Source organism: Balaenoptera ricei, chromosome 4, assembly GCF_028023285.1.
Source record: "Balaenoptera ricei isolate mBalRic1 chromosome 4, mBalRic1.hap2, whole genome shotgun sequence".
NCBI classification, from domain to species: Eukaryota; Metazoa; Chordata; class Mammalia; order Artiodactyla; family Balaenopteridae; genus Balaenoptera; species Balaenoptera ricei.
In genome coordinates, this window is record NC_082642.1 from 105,413,145 (window position 1) to 105,430,881 (window position 17,737).

Genomic DNA, 17,737 nt, shown 5'->3' on the forward strand with positions numbered 1-17,737 from the left:
AATGACTCACTTCCCACCCCCAACCTCCCTGTGCCACACTCAAACTGAATGATTTGGGGCGAAAAGGTGTGGAATTTGGAAACTCGAGAGATGTTATGAACTCTCAATCCCCATGTGCATACTTCATATCAAAGCCTGTTGGCATGTTTTGTTGATTCGATGTTTTCCAATAGCATTATGTGTTATCAGTCACCACACCCAGGAAGATGCTCCATCATTAACCATATCACTGGGATGAGGTCTAAGAGCAAGTTGCCTCTTCTGGACGGCGCTCCAGTCCCCATCCAAGGTAGGGATATCCAGAAAATACCTCTGAGCCAGAAGAGCAGGATGGCATCAGTGTTTGAACTGGGAACCTTGAAACTAGCTACTTCCACATTCAGCCCACATTCAGTAATTCCTCTCCGCCACACCCTATGATTTCCCCCAGCAGTATCTGTGAAATGAAAGGCTTCACACCTTGTTGGGGAAATATCAGGCTACAAAAAACAAGATGGTAGAGTGTTAGGCTGATGATAGAAGACCCCTGATATCACATCACAGGCTCATTTCTTTTACATATTGGATTTTTTGCATTACTTTTTTGTTATATTTATGGTAGAACAAAGATAATTGAAGTTCAACAGTAAAATAAAACCAAAAACTATTCTAAAACTGTTGTGCAGTTTTGATTGTAGACAAAATTTTTCCCTGCTCTAAAAACTCTTTTTTCATTACAACGTTCTTTGAGCATACCTCAAATAACAGAAGTCTGGCGATTTGATATGGGAGGGATATGATAATAATAAAAATAGTCAGCAAATTTTATATTAAAAACAAAAGTTTATTTAAGTTTCTGAAATATAGCAGGCATTTTCTGGATGTTATTGTGGTACGTTATGGGGGGGGAAGACAATTCAATTATGGGTAAGAAAGGTCCCCAGACTGAAAATTGTCCATTGGAGAACATATAGGACAATTTGTTTCATTTCAAAGGTCTGCAATTTGAGTTAGATAAGAAATTTTAAGAGGTGGTTCTTTTTGCCACAGCAGGAAAAATGTGCTTACCTCTCCCTTTGAATTGTCAGTGATTCATTGCAAGTCTGTAAGTGCTGTTCTCAAAGGTCAGAGTACGAGTCTTACTTACATGTGTGAGGTTTTTTCCACCTTTGAACTTTTAAAAAGACTCATTACAGAGTGCCCCAAAGATCAATGTGTGTTGTTTTATCACTTTGCATTCTAATAATGCACTAAATTTGGCTATTTGCAATGATTTTTTTCTTTCTTTTTAATTTTTATTGGCGCATAGTTGATTTACAATGTTGTGTTAGTTTCAGGGGTACAGCAAAGTGAATCAGTTATACATATATATATCTCCACTCTTTTTTAGATTCTTTTTCCATATAGGCCATTACAGAGTATTGAGTAGAGTTCCCTGTGCTATGAAGTAGGTCCTTATTAATTATCTATTTCATATACAGTAGTGTGCATATATTAATCTCAATCTCTCATTTATCCCTCCCCTCTCCCTTACCCCCTGGTAACCATAAGTTTGTTTTCTGTATCTGTAACTCTATTTCTGTTTTGTAGGTAAAAGGGTTTTGTTGAAAGAAGATGGAACAAGTTTGAGAGGGATCTGGACACATTATTTCCCTTTCATTTTTTAATAGACAAATCCCAGGAAATACAATTATAAGAAACACTGTCTTGTCTTCTCAAGGTGAGGCTAGTGTATAATTCTAGACAGCCTATTGAGTTGATATACAGCCTCAATTCAGAAATTAGACATCCGTATTTAAACGGGGGTTCAGGACAGAAAATTGGTTTGCAGATTTTTTTTGATCAGTTTCGACAAATATTAACTCATAGCCATAAAATTTGCATTTCCCCATACATTCACCTGAGTGTGTCTCTTTTCTTCCTGGTATCTTTAACCACCTTCTCCCATTCCCACAATCTTCTCAGCCTCTGACTTCAGAGGCACACAAGGCTCAATAACTTCACTAATATTTTCCATAACACAAAAGTACATTTTATTGAAAAATGACAACCTGTTGTTAGCTAGCTCCATTGAAGACAGGAAAACCACATATTTATTTAAAGTGCAAGGCAGTACTCTACTTGGATGTGCTGTTTGTTTCATTTGAAATCCTAACGTGACAAAAATGAACTCACTCTCTTCTACCTTTCAAACTGGTAATTTTGGGTGCCTTACCCAATACTGTCAACGGCAAGACCATCTCCCCAGGACTTCAAGCTTAAAACCATGGAGTAACTTTTGCCCTTTCTTTCTTTCCTGCTTCCCTCAGACCCCTGAAGAACTAAGTTAAGCCAACCAAACTTGTATTTTCTCCTTGCATTTACTAGTATCTTGTGGTCCCGTTTAGGAATGCCCACTCCCAGGTTTTCCTAATATCGACCTTTCTTATTCATCTCTTTCTCTCCATGGGCACCACTCCAGTCCTCATTTCCATGGTTTCTTCTCCACTTTGTTGCAAGTCTTCCAGAGATGACCTTTATGGCTACCTAAGCTATGAGGGCATCCAGTTCATCTCTTTCCCACATAATATCAAATTCTCCCCAGCTCAGGAGGCTATTTCTCACTTTCTACTATAACACTCTGCTAACTAGCCTTCCTGCTTCTGGGCTTGAACTCCTCCAACCTAGTACTCACATGCATCCAGAGCAATCCTTACGAAGCACAAATTCATTCATAGCCCTCCATTGCTGAAGGCCTGACTCTGGTTTCCAACCCCCGCAAGATCCACTCCAAATTCTTCAGTACCGCATTCAGGGTCCACCATGACCTGACTCCCACTTCCTTCCCAGCCCTCTTGAAGCTTGCACCCCCTCCTCTCCTGCCCCACTTTGTGCCCCTCACTCCAGACACAGTGAGCTACCTATTGAATGTCTGTGTAGCTTCACATTTTTCCTTTTTTCAACTGAACACTCTACCTAAAATGCCAATCCTGATTCTGTTCACCCAACAAGTGTAAGATCATCTTTCAAGGCACTGGTCAAGTGCCATCGCTTCTTTGAAATCTTTCCTAACCCACCTCCCTCCTTGGAACCCAGACTTCTCTCACAGGACCTGTAACACCTTCATACACGAATGGAGGCTTTAAAAGTCCATCAATGTGGTGGAAACTGTGCATCGTTTCCCTTAGTCTCCAAGCACTTTCTCTCTAATCCCTCCAGTTAGAGAGACTGAAAAACTAGAAACTATACTTAGATTCTGGATGTAAAATATATTGTTTTGTTTTGCTGCTACTAGGCAGGACATGGGATGTGAGTGCGCAGAGGCGATGGCCAGCCTCAGCATTCCTGTACTTGGAAACCGCCCTCATGTGTAGCTGGAGGCAGTTGCAGCAGTGGCATCAGGAGACTGCTGCCCTCTGTTCTGAAGCTTCATGGTGTGAGGCTGAATTCAGCTGTCCTGTGGTAGGCCCCTGACTCGAGCCCTACTATCTCTTCCATGGATTTTGTCAATATCCATTTCCCTGCATCATATTACTTGGTGTCTGACGTATGCAGAATGGTTTCTGTTTCCTACATTGAAACCTGATACACTCTGCCTCTATTAAACTGTAACCCCTTGAAGGCAGAAACATGATATTTGTATTTTTATATTCTTGGAACCTACCATGGAGCTGGCTCTCACCAAATGAATGGCTGATTCACTGCATGAGCCAATGATGGCTCCAAATTATACATCACTCTAAACATAAATTTCACCCCGACACTCCAACTTCTCTTTAATGCTCTCCTTCCTCATCTGGCCAACACTGTCTCTTCCTGTGCTTTAGTCTAACAACTCTAGTTATGATATTCTGTATACACACAGGTCTTGCCCCTTCCTCTCTCTGTTTGTTCTAATGGCTCCTGCAAGTGTCTTCCTCTCTACTGACATTTACCACTTCTGGCAAGAAAAGACTTATAAATCACAGTTCATAACAAATAATCTTCTGCTGATGCCCAGTGATGGAAAGAAAGTATGCTTCTGGTGCTTTCTGGCATTATGCTTTGTCTTTATTTCTATTGGTTAAGAACAGTTTTGGCTACAACTAAAAGAAAATCCAATTATAATTACTTAAACCAATAAAGATAAAGTTTTGTTTCATAATGAAAACTCTGGAGGTGAGTGACTTCTGGCTTTGGTTTAGTAATTCAAGAATGTTTGGGACTGCTTCATGCAGTTCTCTTGACTTTCCCTCACGGATGCAAATGACACCTCACAATCCTGTAATTGCACCTGTGTTTAAAGCAGAAACAAGAAAGAAGGGAGGTAGAACCAGCCCTGACTGTGCCTTTTATCTAGCGGTTTTCTAGAAACCACTCAACACATTTCTGCTTTTATCTTATTCAAGAGGACTGAGTCAGATGGCCACCTTTGCTGCAGGGGAGTATAGAAAAGCAAGTTTTCAGCTTTGATAGTAGAAAGAGGAAAGTTGGGAAAATGGCTAGTGGGTTAGCCAACCCAGAGTGAATACCATATTTTCTAATTCATTTAATACCATCACTATTCTTCTTTGAGCAAGTTCTGGGCCTCATATTTTCCACCATCTCATGCTTATCACAGTGCTGAATATTTGGGAATATAAAGATGGTCAGTTATGTGGGTAACAGAATTTCTATGATGAAAGCCCCACCATTGTCTAACCTGGAGTAGATTGGAAGAGATGAAAGCACACTGACAAGGTTCACACAAAAGCCAGAAAATGAGCAATAATGGTGTGAGGTGCTTTCAGAGACATTTCATTATTATCGATTGAGGGTTATTGGCCTCTTTCAACATTATCACCTTAATAACATTTGTTTTCTGTGTTTATTATCTCAGGACGACCTCACTTCTTATCATTCTTAGGAGATGGCACACCATTGTGCCTGGTTGGAAGGTACAAGTGTCCGTTTTTTATGTTTATAAACTTTGTTTTGAGTTTAAACATGTTTGTGTAGAGTAATGAAATGTTGGTTCAGACAAAGTTAGTTAAGCGAAAGGGGGAAGGTGGAGTTTGAAAAATTTGAGCCGCCATTTGTGACTAGTACGTGAATGTTGCAAAGCTGAAATGTTTGGTTAGGAAGAGTTGAAGAGTCTCGTATCCCAAACTGACTGTTCTTAACATCAGGATCAACCATAAGATGAACAGATGATGCTCTCATTTTAAATTTCTCCTCCCTGTTATTCCCCTAGTATTTTTTATCATGAAATAATGTTAAAATGAATACTGAGGCAGGGCTGAGGGAGGTGGCTGAGACAGACAATCCCAAAAGTATACCTTAAAGAGGAAACGAATTGCCTTTATGACAGCAGAGTGGCAAAGCAGAGTTGAAATGGGGAAAAAGGCTTTTGGTGGATTGTGCACAGTGATCTCAGGGCTCTTTTTCAGCACCATCTAATAGATCCACCCCCTGCCCCTGTTTGGGACTGCCCACGTACTGTAGGAGGGCTCTGCAAAGATTATTAGACGGAGTGCTTCTGTGATAATCACACCCTTCCCTCTGGTAGAAATTAGGTATTACAGCCCATTACTAATTATAGGCTAGTGGCTCTGGTGCCCTCCCAAAAGTAAATTTCTTTGAGGTAGCAGCTGGAAATTGGGGGTAATAAAATAAATCCAGAAGAGGCTCGTCAAGCTTTTCTTACCCATAAAATGAAAATAAAATATCATACTTTCATTGAAGTTCTATGAAAGGAAAAATTGGAAAGATAGCTCACGTTGCTTAGTAAAGAGAATTTTGCTATTAAAACACCATCATAGCCACTGTTAAAACAAAAATGCAATCAGGAAAATTCCTTGAAATGTTTGTGTTTACTTCCGGTTTTCAAATGAGGGCACCATGTGGGCTTGGGTTGCCATTCAAATTCTCTCTTCCTCTGTTGAGTCTTACAAATGTAGTAACAGATAAACTTCTTTCTTTGGAAGTAGAATGAGTACCCCAAAACTGACATTGTTTTTCTTTTTTTTTGTGAGCCTCATTGCTTGTGTAATGCCTGGAAATCACAAACACATCTAGTCCAACTTCTTTATTCCACAGATGCTTGTTTCTGATTTTAAAACTCTCATATAAAACATCCGCTGAGGGCTTCCCTGGTGGCGCAGTGGTTGAGAATCTGCCTGCCAATGCAGGGGACACGGGTTCGAGCCCTGGTCTGGGAAGATCCCACATGCCGCGGAGCAAGTAGGCCCGTGAGCCACAATTACTGAGCCTGCGCGTCTGGAGCCTGTGCTCCGCAACAAGAGAGGCCGCGATAGTGAGAGGCCCGCGCACCGCGATGAAGAGTGGCCCCCACTTGCCACAACTAGAGAAAGCCCTCGCACAGAAACGAAGACCCACCCAACACAGCCATAAAGAAATAAATAGGGGCTTCCCTGGTGGCGCAGTGGTTGAGAGTCTGCCTGCCAATGCAGGGGACACGGGTTTGAGCCCTGGTCTGGGAAGATCCCGCATGCCGCGGAGCGGCTGGGCCCGTGAGCCACAATTGCTGAGCCTGCGCGTCTGGAGCCTGTGCTCCGCAACAAGAGAGGCCGCGTTAGTGAGAGGCCTGCGCACCGCGATGAAGAGTGGCCCCCGCTTGCCACAGCTGGAGAAAGCCCTCGCATAGAAACGAAGACCCAACACAGACATAAATAAATAAATAAATTAAAAAAAAAAAAAAAAAAAAAAAAAGAAATAAATAAATACTTTAAAAGTTAAAAAAAAAAAAAAAAAAAAAAAACATCCGCTGAGTACTATTGAACTACCCTATTTGCAAGTCATAGTGCCTTAGAATGAATGAGTTTGAACACTTAGAGGTCAACTAGGTCTACTAATTTGTCATCCCAGCCAGCACCTTTCCATAACACATCCTTGACAGATCTTGTTTCAGCTCAGGTTTTGGTGACCCAGTGCTTTGTATCCCCTTTCGGACAGCTGGCATACACAGCCCTTCCTTATATTTATCCCCCGTCCCCCTCTTTCCACCTTCCACTTGCCCAGTTCTGTCTTTTGGAACAATACAGAATGTCTATTCTTTGAGTCGCGCCAGCACATCAAACAATTGAATGGCAGCTGACAGGTGAAAAAGGTTCTCACGGAACACAAGCTGCACATTCTGTTCTGATTGCCTTTAGTTCTTCCTTTCTTTCCTCTCTGGCTGACCGCTTTTCCTCTTTCTTTCCTTCAACTGGAGAAAACACAACCCAAGGGACACGGGTAAGTGCTGGGGTGAGAACACAAAGGGCCTTGACCTCTGCTGTGTAACAACCGCGAAAGGGAAACTATCCATTTTCCTTCCCTACCACCCCCGCTCCCTTACCAACCTCGCCACCCAGATTCTTCCCATTCTGTGTGTTTATGTGTGTATGTGTGTGTGCGATCATTTCTGATCGAATTCTAGCCCCAGCCCTGGGCTCCATTTTCCAGTTGGGGAATGATAGAAACGAGTGTTTAGTAAGGTTACCTAAACCTCAAATTCGGGAAGAGGAGCCTAGCCCAGACGCCTTATCACCAGGTGGATCCAAGATCAGCACCAGACTTAACTTGCCAGACACTCGGGCCCACAGTGCAGGGTGAACTTCGCGCTCCGGCCACCAGGGGGAGCGCGTGCTCGCCGAGCCAGGTGTCCGCGCAAGGGCGTGGGCGTGGGCGTGGGCGTGGGCGTGGGCGTGGAGACGGGCGAAAGGCTGCTGGGCCCGGCGTCTGGGTCTCCGAGGGCCGCGCGGGTCGCGTTCCAGGCCATGGGCGACAAGTATGCCGCTCTGCGGCGGGCCCAGCTGCATCTGGACTTCATCCACGCCAACTCGTGAGTGCCCTGGCGTAGCCGGAACGGGGGAGCCTGTCCACACAATGGAGGCGTTTGTCCATCTCCTCATTCTACCATCCTGGCCTATCTCTAATGATTTCTCTCCCTAACACACTGACATTTTAAAGATTAAAGTTGCCCTCCAAAGAGTAATTTGTATTTATCGATTCCAGCCGCTGTTGCATCCTGAGTCTTTCTGAAAATGTAACCTCTGTGAGGATAGGAATCTCACATTTTAGTTATTACTAGGGCACTGTTTCTTCTCTGTCAGGCCAGTGGCCCGTTTGGCTACCCTTTAGGTGTTAAATCGAATATTCAGATTGCAGAGGTTTTCTTGTCCATCTGTTATTTCCAACACAGCAAAGCATAGCAGTGAGTGCTGTGTAATTCACAGTGGTATGTTGATTTTTTGGAACCTTTTAGTAATTTGTATTTACTAAAAGTACCGATTGATAGAAAGGATGCAGCAGATTTGAAACCACAGAAATGGGAATGTAAAGAAACCTGGCCTTGCTGCTTGGGAAAAACAGTGTAATTTTTACAGACAACAGAATAAAACAAACAGGCAATATTCAGCAGATATTTAGTTTTATCTTGTTATCATGGAGAATGATTTCAAGCTGGAAAGGATGGTACAAGTAGTTAAAAGTTAACTGAGGTAGAAGACAAATAAAGAAATAGCAGTTTTGAGCGAGTAGAAAAATTATAAACTGAGTGCTGGAAAGACTGTGAATTTTATCTTAGAAAAGTTCCTCAGCCTCAGTTTTGCATAGTTTCTGTAGCTATTGCTCCCCAGCCGCCTCCTCCCCCAAACTACCTCCCCCAAACCACCCCATCATCAGTTGGTGGTCTGGTAACTTAATAACAAAAGTGACAGCAGCGTGAAGCCACAGCAACAAAATCGGATACAAATTGGCATAGTCTCAGCTCCCAGAGATAAAATTCTTATCTGAGACTGGCCTCAGTAAAAACAGGACTGATTTTTTATTCCTCCTTTGCTTCACCCCCACATCCAATCCATCATCAAGTCCTCTTCATGCTGTCTCTGTGTCTCAAATTCATCCATTTCTCCCCATCTCTACTGCCATCTCCCCTCTGGATTTCTCATAGCCTCTAAATTAGGTTCTCTGCTTCCCCTTCTTGCTCCCCTATGATCCGTTTTCCTAAAAGCTGCCAGAGTGAGCTTTTAAAAACTTAAACCAGACGTGTCACTCTTCTTTTTTTTTTCTTTTTAATATTATTTATTTATTTATTTATATTTTTGGTTGCGTTGGGTCTTTGTTGCTGCGTGCGGGCTTTCTCTAGTTGGGGTGAGCTGGGGCTACTCTTCGTTGTGGTGCGCGGGCTTCTCATTGCGGTGACTTCTCTTGTTGCAGAGCATGGGCTCTAGGCGCGCGGGCTTCAGTCGTTGTGGCATGTGGGCTCAGCAGTTGTGGCTCACGGACTTAGTTGCTCCGCGGCATGTGGGATCTTCCCGGACCAGGGCTTGAACCCATGTCCCCTGCGTTGGCAGGCAGATTCTTAACCACTGAGTCACCAGGGAAGCCCCAAGGTGTGTCACTTTTCTTAAAACATGACAGTGGTTTCCAGTTGCATGGGGACCAAGTATGAGCTCCTAACCATGGAGTAGGAAGTACTGCACGACCTGGCCATCCCATATCTCGATGTGATCTCCCCGTTTTACCTTACCCTGAGCGGACTGGCCTGCTTGGCTCTTTTCTGCTTCAAGGTCTTTGCACCTCCTGCTCTTGCTGGAGCATTTTCACTCCAGTTCTGCAAGGGACTGAGCTCTCATCTTCCAGGGTTCAGCTCATGTCTTCTGTGAAGAAAGGCTCTCCCTTCCTCACCAGTTACTCTTCCCCATCCCTCTTTCTTAGTAGCATTTAATCATAATCTGTGTTACCATCTTTATGTGTTTGTTTACTTGTGTATTTTTCATATCCCCCACTAACTTGAGCCCCCAAAGTGTAAAGAACATGTCTGCCCACATTGGCACATAGCAGGCAGTCAGTAAAAATCTCGAGTGAAATAGTACAGAAGCTTATGTGACATTTTTGGCGGGGGCATCAGAATGATTGGAATTACTTTCCTGAAGGATTGTTTAGAAAGGCTTGTGGTTTGAAGTGCTGCTTTTGTAAAGCATGTCACCGACACTTCTTTTGCTCTGTTTTAGATTTTTAAATACTAACTTTCTTTTGAGTGAAGGACACCTTTTTGCAGCAATTGCATTTAGTAGGTTTATGCTTTTTTTCACGAACAGTGAATATTTATTAAAAGGCAACTATTTTATAAGAGCAGCTAAGCTCAGAAATCAGAGACATCTGATGTCTGCCATTAAAGGAGTTGGTTCTACTGTAGGGTATAATTAAGAGTCAAATGAATGGTGTACTAAGCAATTAGGTTAGTGGTTCACAATCTTGTCTCTTCATTAGAATCATAGTAGGTTTATTCTGATGACAAATTTGAAAGCTGACTGGAGTAAAGAGACCCCTCATCAGCATGTGTTTATAGTTTAAAATTCCAAAAATAGATATATGTATGTATTTTTTTTTAAATAAATTTTTAGCTAACATATCATCCTGTGGCCTGAGGTATTTGGAGTCACTGAGACATTGCAGATTATCCTTCCTCCTGTACAAATGAGCAGATGTTTTTTGATAAATGGGTCTCTCTTGCTTCTGCTACCTGTTTACTAAATATAAAAAGAAAATTGCCTACTGAATCTTACCTTAATGCTGCGATAAGGTTGCTGATTGAAATATCCACAACAACAAATGAAAAGCAAGTGTGGGACCCTGAAGGTGGCTTGATATCACCCCAGAGGAACATTCAGCCTTCAAAGTATAAATAAGGATGGCTATCTAGTGTGTTCTGTTGCCCAGGACCTGGCAAGAGGGATACAGGGGATAGTGACCACTGGTAATCTGTGAGATTATTTAAGGATCAGGGCTGTCCAAGGTGAAAAGATTCCACAGAAAAGTGTATGTTAGTGGTGCAAACAGGGTCCCCTGCCAGTGCCTGTGTCTGCAGATGGAGTCTTAAGGTCTTTCAGTGAGCCTAGATTTTGATCAAGGTTTTTCAGAAGTAATTTGGCCTTAAATAATACAGTTTTAATGAAACATTCTCTGAAAAAACTTGAGTAAATGCTTATAAAGCAATTTTAAAATGTCAAAATTTGCTTTGAGTACAGTCAGGTCCTTGAAGTCTTTGTTTTATTAGGAGTAGACAGGATATTTTGGCAATAGTGTTCTTAGCCCTGGCTTTGTCATGTACTTCAGAATCTTGACCATGCTGAGAAAGTAGTTTCTAGAATAACTCCGTAATTGATTATCGGCCTAGAACTGGAGAACATTGTCTGAACATGTCTTGAACCTTTTACATTGATTACAGAGTTGGTTTAACTTTGGTTTTCCCTATATTTCTTCATCAGCACCACTCACAGTTTCCTTTTCGGAGCACTGGCTGAATTGCTGGACAATGCAAGGTAAGGCTGATGTGTAAACAAAGGTTATTCAAAGGGACAAAGGAATTTTATGGCATTAATAAAGTCTAGTCATATTAAGAGATGAAAATACGTTGTCATTTCCCCACTTGGAATGCTTTGTGACTTGATTTCCTATAAAATCAAGGTATTATAGGAAAAAGAACAGAGGAAAGGAGGAATTATTCATCTTTATTCAGTTTGTATTTATGATCATACTTGAAGTGCAGGTAAATTGGACATCTGTTTTTGTGTTTATAACCATGTAATAGCAGATATTCATTTGGATTTTATTTGAGTTATGTATCAATGTATACTATGTATTGAGAATTTAGATTTGGGTTTGGGCATTTACTGAAGTCTGCATCAAAGTGAATTGCATAGTTAAGGAGAAAAGAGCTAAGTGTTGTTGATCCCCTGCTGTGTATCAGACACTCCTGTTCTAAGCTCTTCATGTACAGGTATTAACTCATTATTCTTGACAACAACACTTTGACCTGGAAATCATTATCTGAATTCCCCAGATGTAGAAATTGATGCACAGAGAGGTTAGATGACCTATTCAAGGAGATACAGTTAATATTTGGCAGAGCTAGAATTCAAATTCAGGCTGTCTGGCTACAGAACTCCCTTGCCCCATTTTACTGTCTCTGACAAAGGTATTGATGTTTAAGGAAATCTCTTTTAACAATATAAGGCCTGCTCAATAGTGGGTTTGTAAAGGAGTCAGTTTTTCAGCTCACTGAATATGGCATTTGATTGTTTTATATTTGTATTTGCCTGTAACAGAAGATTTTGTCACCTTTTCTGCAGAAAGCAAAGTCCACCCAGGGAGTAGTATGTGGTTGTTAGATAAGGGATCTCAGTGGGGAGATCTAAATGCCCTGCCACTGATTGATGACTGTATTACAACGTTTTGCATTTTCCCCTCGTTTCTGGCCTTTGAAGGGAGGTGACTGAGTGTGACCACAGGGTGTAGTCATTTAACCAGCCATCTGGAACTTCCTGCACAGCCATGCTCAATGCTAAGTAAAAAGTCCCTAGCTCCTCTTTATATGAAACTCTGCAGGACTAATGGAATCACAGTCATCACAAAAAGGGAGGGAAGAGGAGAAAAAGAAATTTGCTTGGTCAGAAGAGCTGTGAATGCAACTTAGGTGGAGCTAACAGAGATGGGGCCACTACACATGAATGTTCATGGTTAGTCTCTGCAGGAATTCAGGGTTTCTACTGTTTGCTTCTGCTCAAAGCTCTGAAGCAAGGCTCCTCCTGTATCCATTAGTCCTCTGTCCTACTCAGTGTCCATTTCCAGCAATTTGACATCTGTAACTGTAAAAGAACACATTTGTCTATTTTGCTTACTGTCTTTTCTCCTATAAAGTTGTTTCACTCATTCATTTCAACAAAGGAGGACAAGTAAAATCAGAATGTAGAAGAAATAGAACAGTGGGAACGGTTTATGGAGTAGAGAGGGTGATTAGCAAAGAAAGATTGACTGCAGACTCAGGGGAGTGAGAGAAATGTGATCAATCAAGCAATTCTTCAAGCAGCATTTGTAAACTGGCAGCCCCTGACCCAAGTCCAGCCTGTCTCGTGTTTATTTGACTCATACTGAAAGTTTGTACAATATTTATAAAGAATAAAAAAGAAAAGAAGGAATTGTTTGTAAAGTTTGAGAAGCATGAGGTGCCACATAAAAGAATCTGGATCCCAAGCTTTTTTTTTTTTTTTTAAAGATTAGACGTACCAACCTTGAGGCTGCCTTCCTCAATGGGATCAGGTGTGTAGCAGGTGCACTCTTTGGACCAGCCTGTGTTTTCAGCTTTGCCATTCCCAGTGTTCCCCACGGCCAGCCTGAACTCTTCGGCTCCTCTGTCTTCAGGGGACACTGAAGTTTGTCACCACTGCTTAGATGCTAGTAATTGACAGCAAATGAAGCTGTTTAACAGACTTACGCAAGATGCTCGGTTGGTCTTACAGAGGTCTTCATAAAGTCCCTGTGTTACTCTAAGACATTATTTTATATCATTGTATTTAAAATTTTGATGATTTCCTGTAGTTGTCAAAATTAGAACTGGAAGGTATTAAAAGAATGTTGTGGAAAGACGAGGAAAAAATGTGACGGGATAGGAAAGAATTGTTAGGGGACTCTTCCTGATACAACAGATGTTCAGAGAGAAAGTACCTGGGCTTAAGTACAAATCTTATTATGAAATGTCTTAATATGCTGTAAAGGTGAATGACTGTTCTTTGTCTCATCCCATGAATTTTTTTATGAAGAAACTGTTTCTATGAAAAAAACCTTTCAGTACAGTGGCGTTTATTGAGCAATTATTTTATACATGGTACTTTGTATAACGTGTAATTATACAATGGAGATAATGATACCTATGTGTCATGGGTCTGTGGTAAGGATTAGAAGGGAAGGTTTAAGATTTATTTGTCACATGGATAATGCCCAAGAAATGACAGTGGTAACCCCAGAATTTCTGTAGAGGAGGCACTTAGAAGCAGCAGTTGGCTAGACGAAGGAGCTAAGGGGCCAACTTTGTAGAACAAGTACATTGTACCTACTCCAATTTATCTGGGGTAGTTTTGGGTCGGGACTGATGGAAATTTTGGGAGACACTCAGATTTTCCCATCAGAGTCCCACTGGTTGTTATTATTCTGAGCTTCCTTCTAGACTCTTCCTTCCCTCAACATACCCACTTCCTCGTCAGCTAAGCCCTCATTGTCCTTCTCCTTTCTCTCACAGCCTTCATGTGGAAACCAGGATCTTCTGGCTCTTTCTCCTTTCCTTTTAAAGTTTCTATTTTAAAAAGTAATTTAAGAAAATACATAAATAATATCTGTGAATTGTAGAAAACTAAGAAAATAAGAAAAAAAGAAAAGGCACCAGTAACCTCATCATTTGCGGGGGGGGGGGGGGCGTGTCCAGCATATTTCTCTGTGCAAGACCAAATATTAAATATTTTCACCTTTGTAGGCCATGTGTTCTCTGTTGAAACTACCCAACTCTACCATTGTAGTGTGAAGGCAGACTATAGGTAATAGGTAAATGACAATATGTAAATAAACAGTCATGGTTGTGTTCCAGTAACTTTATTCACAAAAACAGTTGGTGGGCCCATAGACCATAGATTGTCAACGTCTGACCTAGAGAAAACCACTGTTAACATTTGATTTCTTTCCTTACAGATATGCACATGAATATCATATATGTTCTTTAAAAATGTGATTATATGGTACACAGTACTTAGTAATTTTCTTTTTCTTTTTGTACTAAAATATATCATGAAAGTCTTCATATGACTTCTGGATTATTCTCCAACCATTTTTTTTTAATGTTCATATCCATTTTCGTGAGCTTCTTGTGTAACTACCACTAAATTCCATCTCTTCTTTTAAATTTCTGAGTTTCAGGCTTTGTGACATTCTCAAATTACGAGTGATCACAGGTCTTAGTCTACAAATGCAGGGTGAAACATTTTAGTAAGTGTTTTTAAAGCAATTTAAGCGGATTTCTCCATTGTTTGCTATCTGACAGTAGATCATATGTCACATGAGCAATTCAGATTAATGTAATTTTTAAAAACACAATTTCATACTGAAGCAATATTTTTATATTGTTTTCAGAGATGCAGGGGCTGCAAGACTTGATGTGTTTTCAGGTGAGCAGATTTGCTTTCTTCTTTTTTCTTCTAATGGAAAAGCCTGTAGTTATTTTGATTTTCTTTTATTTCATGAAAATCAAACCACATTCTATAGATTTTTAATGTAATCTAAGTGCTTTGTGAGTTCAGTGACCCAGTGGGGAGCCAGGTTGAGAACAATACAGTCTTTGAGTGAAATTGTTCACTTGTTAGAGGACTCATTTACAGAATTAGATCTTCCAGGGTTTTGTGAAAGCATCAGAGTGATTTGGAGCAGTCAGTTTGTCTGCCACGAGAAAACAGTTTTATTTTAAAATGCATATTAACTTAATGATTATTCATAATTAAGTATACATCATTCCCAACATAGCACAGTTTTAAAGTGTGTAAGTGAATGTGCAGTATGAATGTTTGAAGCCTATGAAATTCAAACCAAGCATGTTTTCTTTACTGACTTCATTTCCAGTCACCAAGTATTTATTGCACTTATTAGTTCATTTCACTGAATATGATGCAGAGGAAGTTAGGTTTTGTGATCCAGTCCTGTAGTTAACACTACCTGGAGAAACGCCTATGGTGTTAAAACTGATCCCCAACCCAGATTCTATCAGCTCTCCTGTAAATATTGGCTGTTGGTCACAGGCCAGAGAATATGGTCCATGATATAAAGTCTTATCATTATTTAAAAAGCAAATCAGTTCAATTCAGTTTTCTAAGTGTTTTAAGATTTTGTGCTAGGTGGGTGCTTCTGGTTCACGAGGAAGAGAGACATGGACATCTTGAGAGATTTGAAGAGACATAATAAATGACACTCTTCTTCCCTTCTTTCCCCTACTCCCAGGTTCTGAGAAGTTTGAGAAATCAAATAAGAAAGTCAGTCTTCATTGCTGATAAATGCTAGCTTGGAGTGTGGAGCTTAGTGTGGGAGAGCATCAGGCACTTGCCCACCTAGTGGAGTCACGCTCTCTGCAGGCACCTCGCTCTCAGAGGGAACAGGAGAGATCTGAACAGAACCTTCTTAAGTTACTTTTCCCCAAATTACCAGTCAGATGAGTGAGCTCACTGCTTCAGGGAAAAAATGGTCAAGGTACAGAGAAGGGCCCCTTTACTACTGCTGATTGCACTCCATTCTGCATAGAAGGAAATGCCAGTAGTGGAGAAAAGGTGGTCTTTCCATATATATCCAATTATGTAAGAGTAAAAGAGAATAAGCATCTCTTGCCTAGGAGAGACTCAAAGCATGGTGGGAACACAGAGAAAGAACACCCCATATTAAAGAGCCAGGGCTTGAAATATGGATGTGATTTTTGTCAGGCAGTGTAGGAAGAAAAGAATATTCCTGTCTGAGGAATTATTGTGAAAAAAAGAATGGAGGTAGACTAGTTCAGAGACTCATTTATTTATTCAATAACAATTTACTGGGTATCTATTATGAATGAGCCAAGCAATTTTTCTAGGTGCTGGGGATAGAGCAATGAGTAAAGTGTTTGGTTAAGCCTGTGCTCTCGTGGAACATGCATTCTAATGAGGAAAGATAGACAATAAAGTAGTGAACAAATAAATAATATACCAGGTCATGATAAGTGCTAAAAAGAAAAAAACAAAAACATAGTGGGATAAGAGAACAGAGAGTAATGGGAAAGATGTACTATTTTTCACATGGTGCTCATGGAAAGTTGCTCTAAATAGGTGTTACACCAGCAAAGACCTAAATGGCATGAGGCAGTGAGCCATGTATATATTTGGAGAAAAAGCATCCAGGAGACAATGATGGGGCTTGGTTGACTAGAGCTAAGTGTTAGAGCCAAATGGATGAGCACCTTGAATACCACACTAAGATTTTTTGTTTGTTTGTTTTTCTGTAGCCAGTGGACCATTAAAGAGTTTTGAGCAATGTCAGTTGGCAAATTATTCAATAGAAATGTGCTCTTTTCTTTTTAAAGCAAGATACTCTAGCGAGAGCATACAGGATGGTTCGTAGATGGTCTGTAGAAGTGTGAAAGAAGGACAGCAGGGAAGTGGGGCTATGGGTGATCTACACAAGATTTCATGAGGATTTGAACGAAGGCAGTGGTCCTAGCAGTGGAGGAAGGAGAAAAGATTCGAGCTGAATTTCATTCAGAGCACACATATTATTGAAGGGTCGAAGGGTTGAGAAGAATTATCTGGAATCACAGAAAGTACAACAAATGTGATCAGAATTCACACAATATGTTCTTTTGGGTTTGTGCAAGACATCAGGGCATGGCAGTATTCACTTCACCCCACTTTAGCACTTGGCATTGTCACAAAAAATAAAAAAGAATCTTTGCAATTTGATTTGAAAGGGGCACTTCTTTCTTTATTTAGGTAATATGTGTTATTGCAGCAAACCACAATATGGCTATCAACTTTTTATTGCAGCAAACCACAATATGGCTATCAACCTAGCAAACTGATTTTTCTTCAAAAAATAAAAAAATAAATAAACTAGGGCCAGGGCTTATGCACCAATAGATAGAATTGGTATGGGGGTACATAATTAATCTAAGCATTGGACTAGATTTTAAGTTATTTACTGAGGCGTGTGAATTACTTTCCAGTGTTAAGTTTTCTTCAAGTAACTTGAGGGCTATAAAATTCAAACTGAACATGTTTAGCCACGGATGTTTTATCTTTCTATGTGTATTATTCTAGTAAACATGGATATGCATTCAGTACATTTTTTTAGTGCTTACCAAGTGGCAGGCACTGGGCTAAGTGCTGGGTGCACACAGTGCCTGCTTTTGAGGAATTGGCATCCTAGTAAAGGGATCTGTGGAAAATATGGTGTGCAGCTTCACTTTTATGGGTAGAAGGCC

At 40.8% G+C, this 17,737-nt stretch overlaps 1 protein-coding gene across 5 annotated transcripts in view; it reads left to right on the top strand.

Moving 5' to 3' along the window:
- Window positions 1–17,737, top strand: part of MORC1 (MORC family CW-type zinc finger 1) — a 357,937-nt gene that overhangs the window by 158,842 nt on the left and 181,358 nt on the right. For all 5 annotated transcript variants that reach the window (XM_059922175.1, XM_059922174.1, XM_059922178.1 and 2 more), the window contains 3 exons: window positions 4,817–4,874; window positions 11,193–11,246; window positions 14,881–14,915. In XM_059922175.1, coding sequence (XP_059778158.1) covers window positions 4,817–4,874; window positions 11,193–11,246; window positions 14,881–14,915 — 147 coding nt within the window. The remainder of the gene's footprint in view (window positions 1–4,816; window positions 4,875–11,192; window positions 11,247–14,880; window positions 14,916–17,737) is intronic.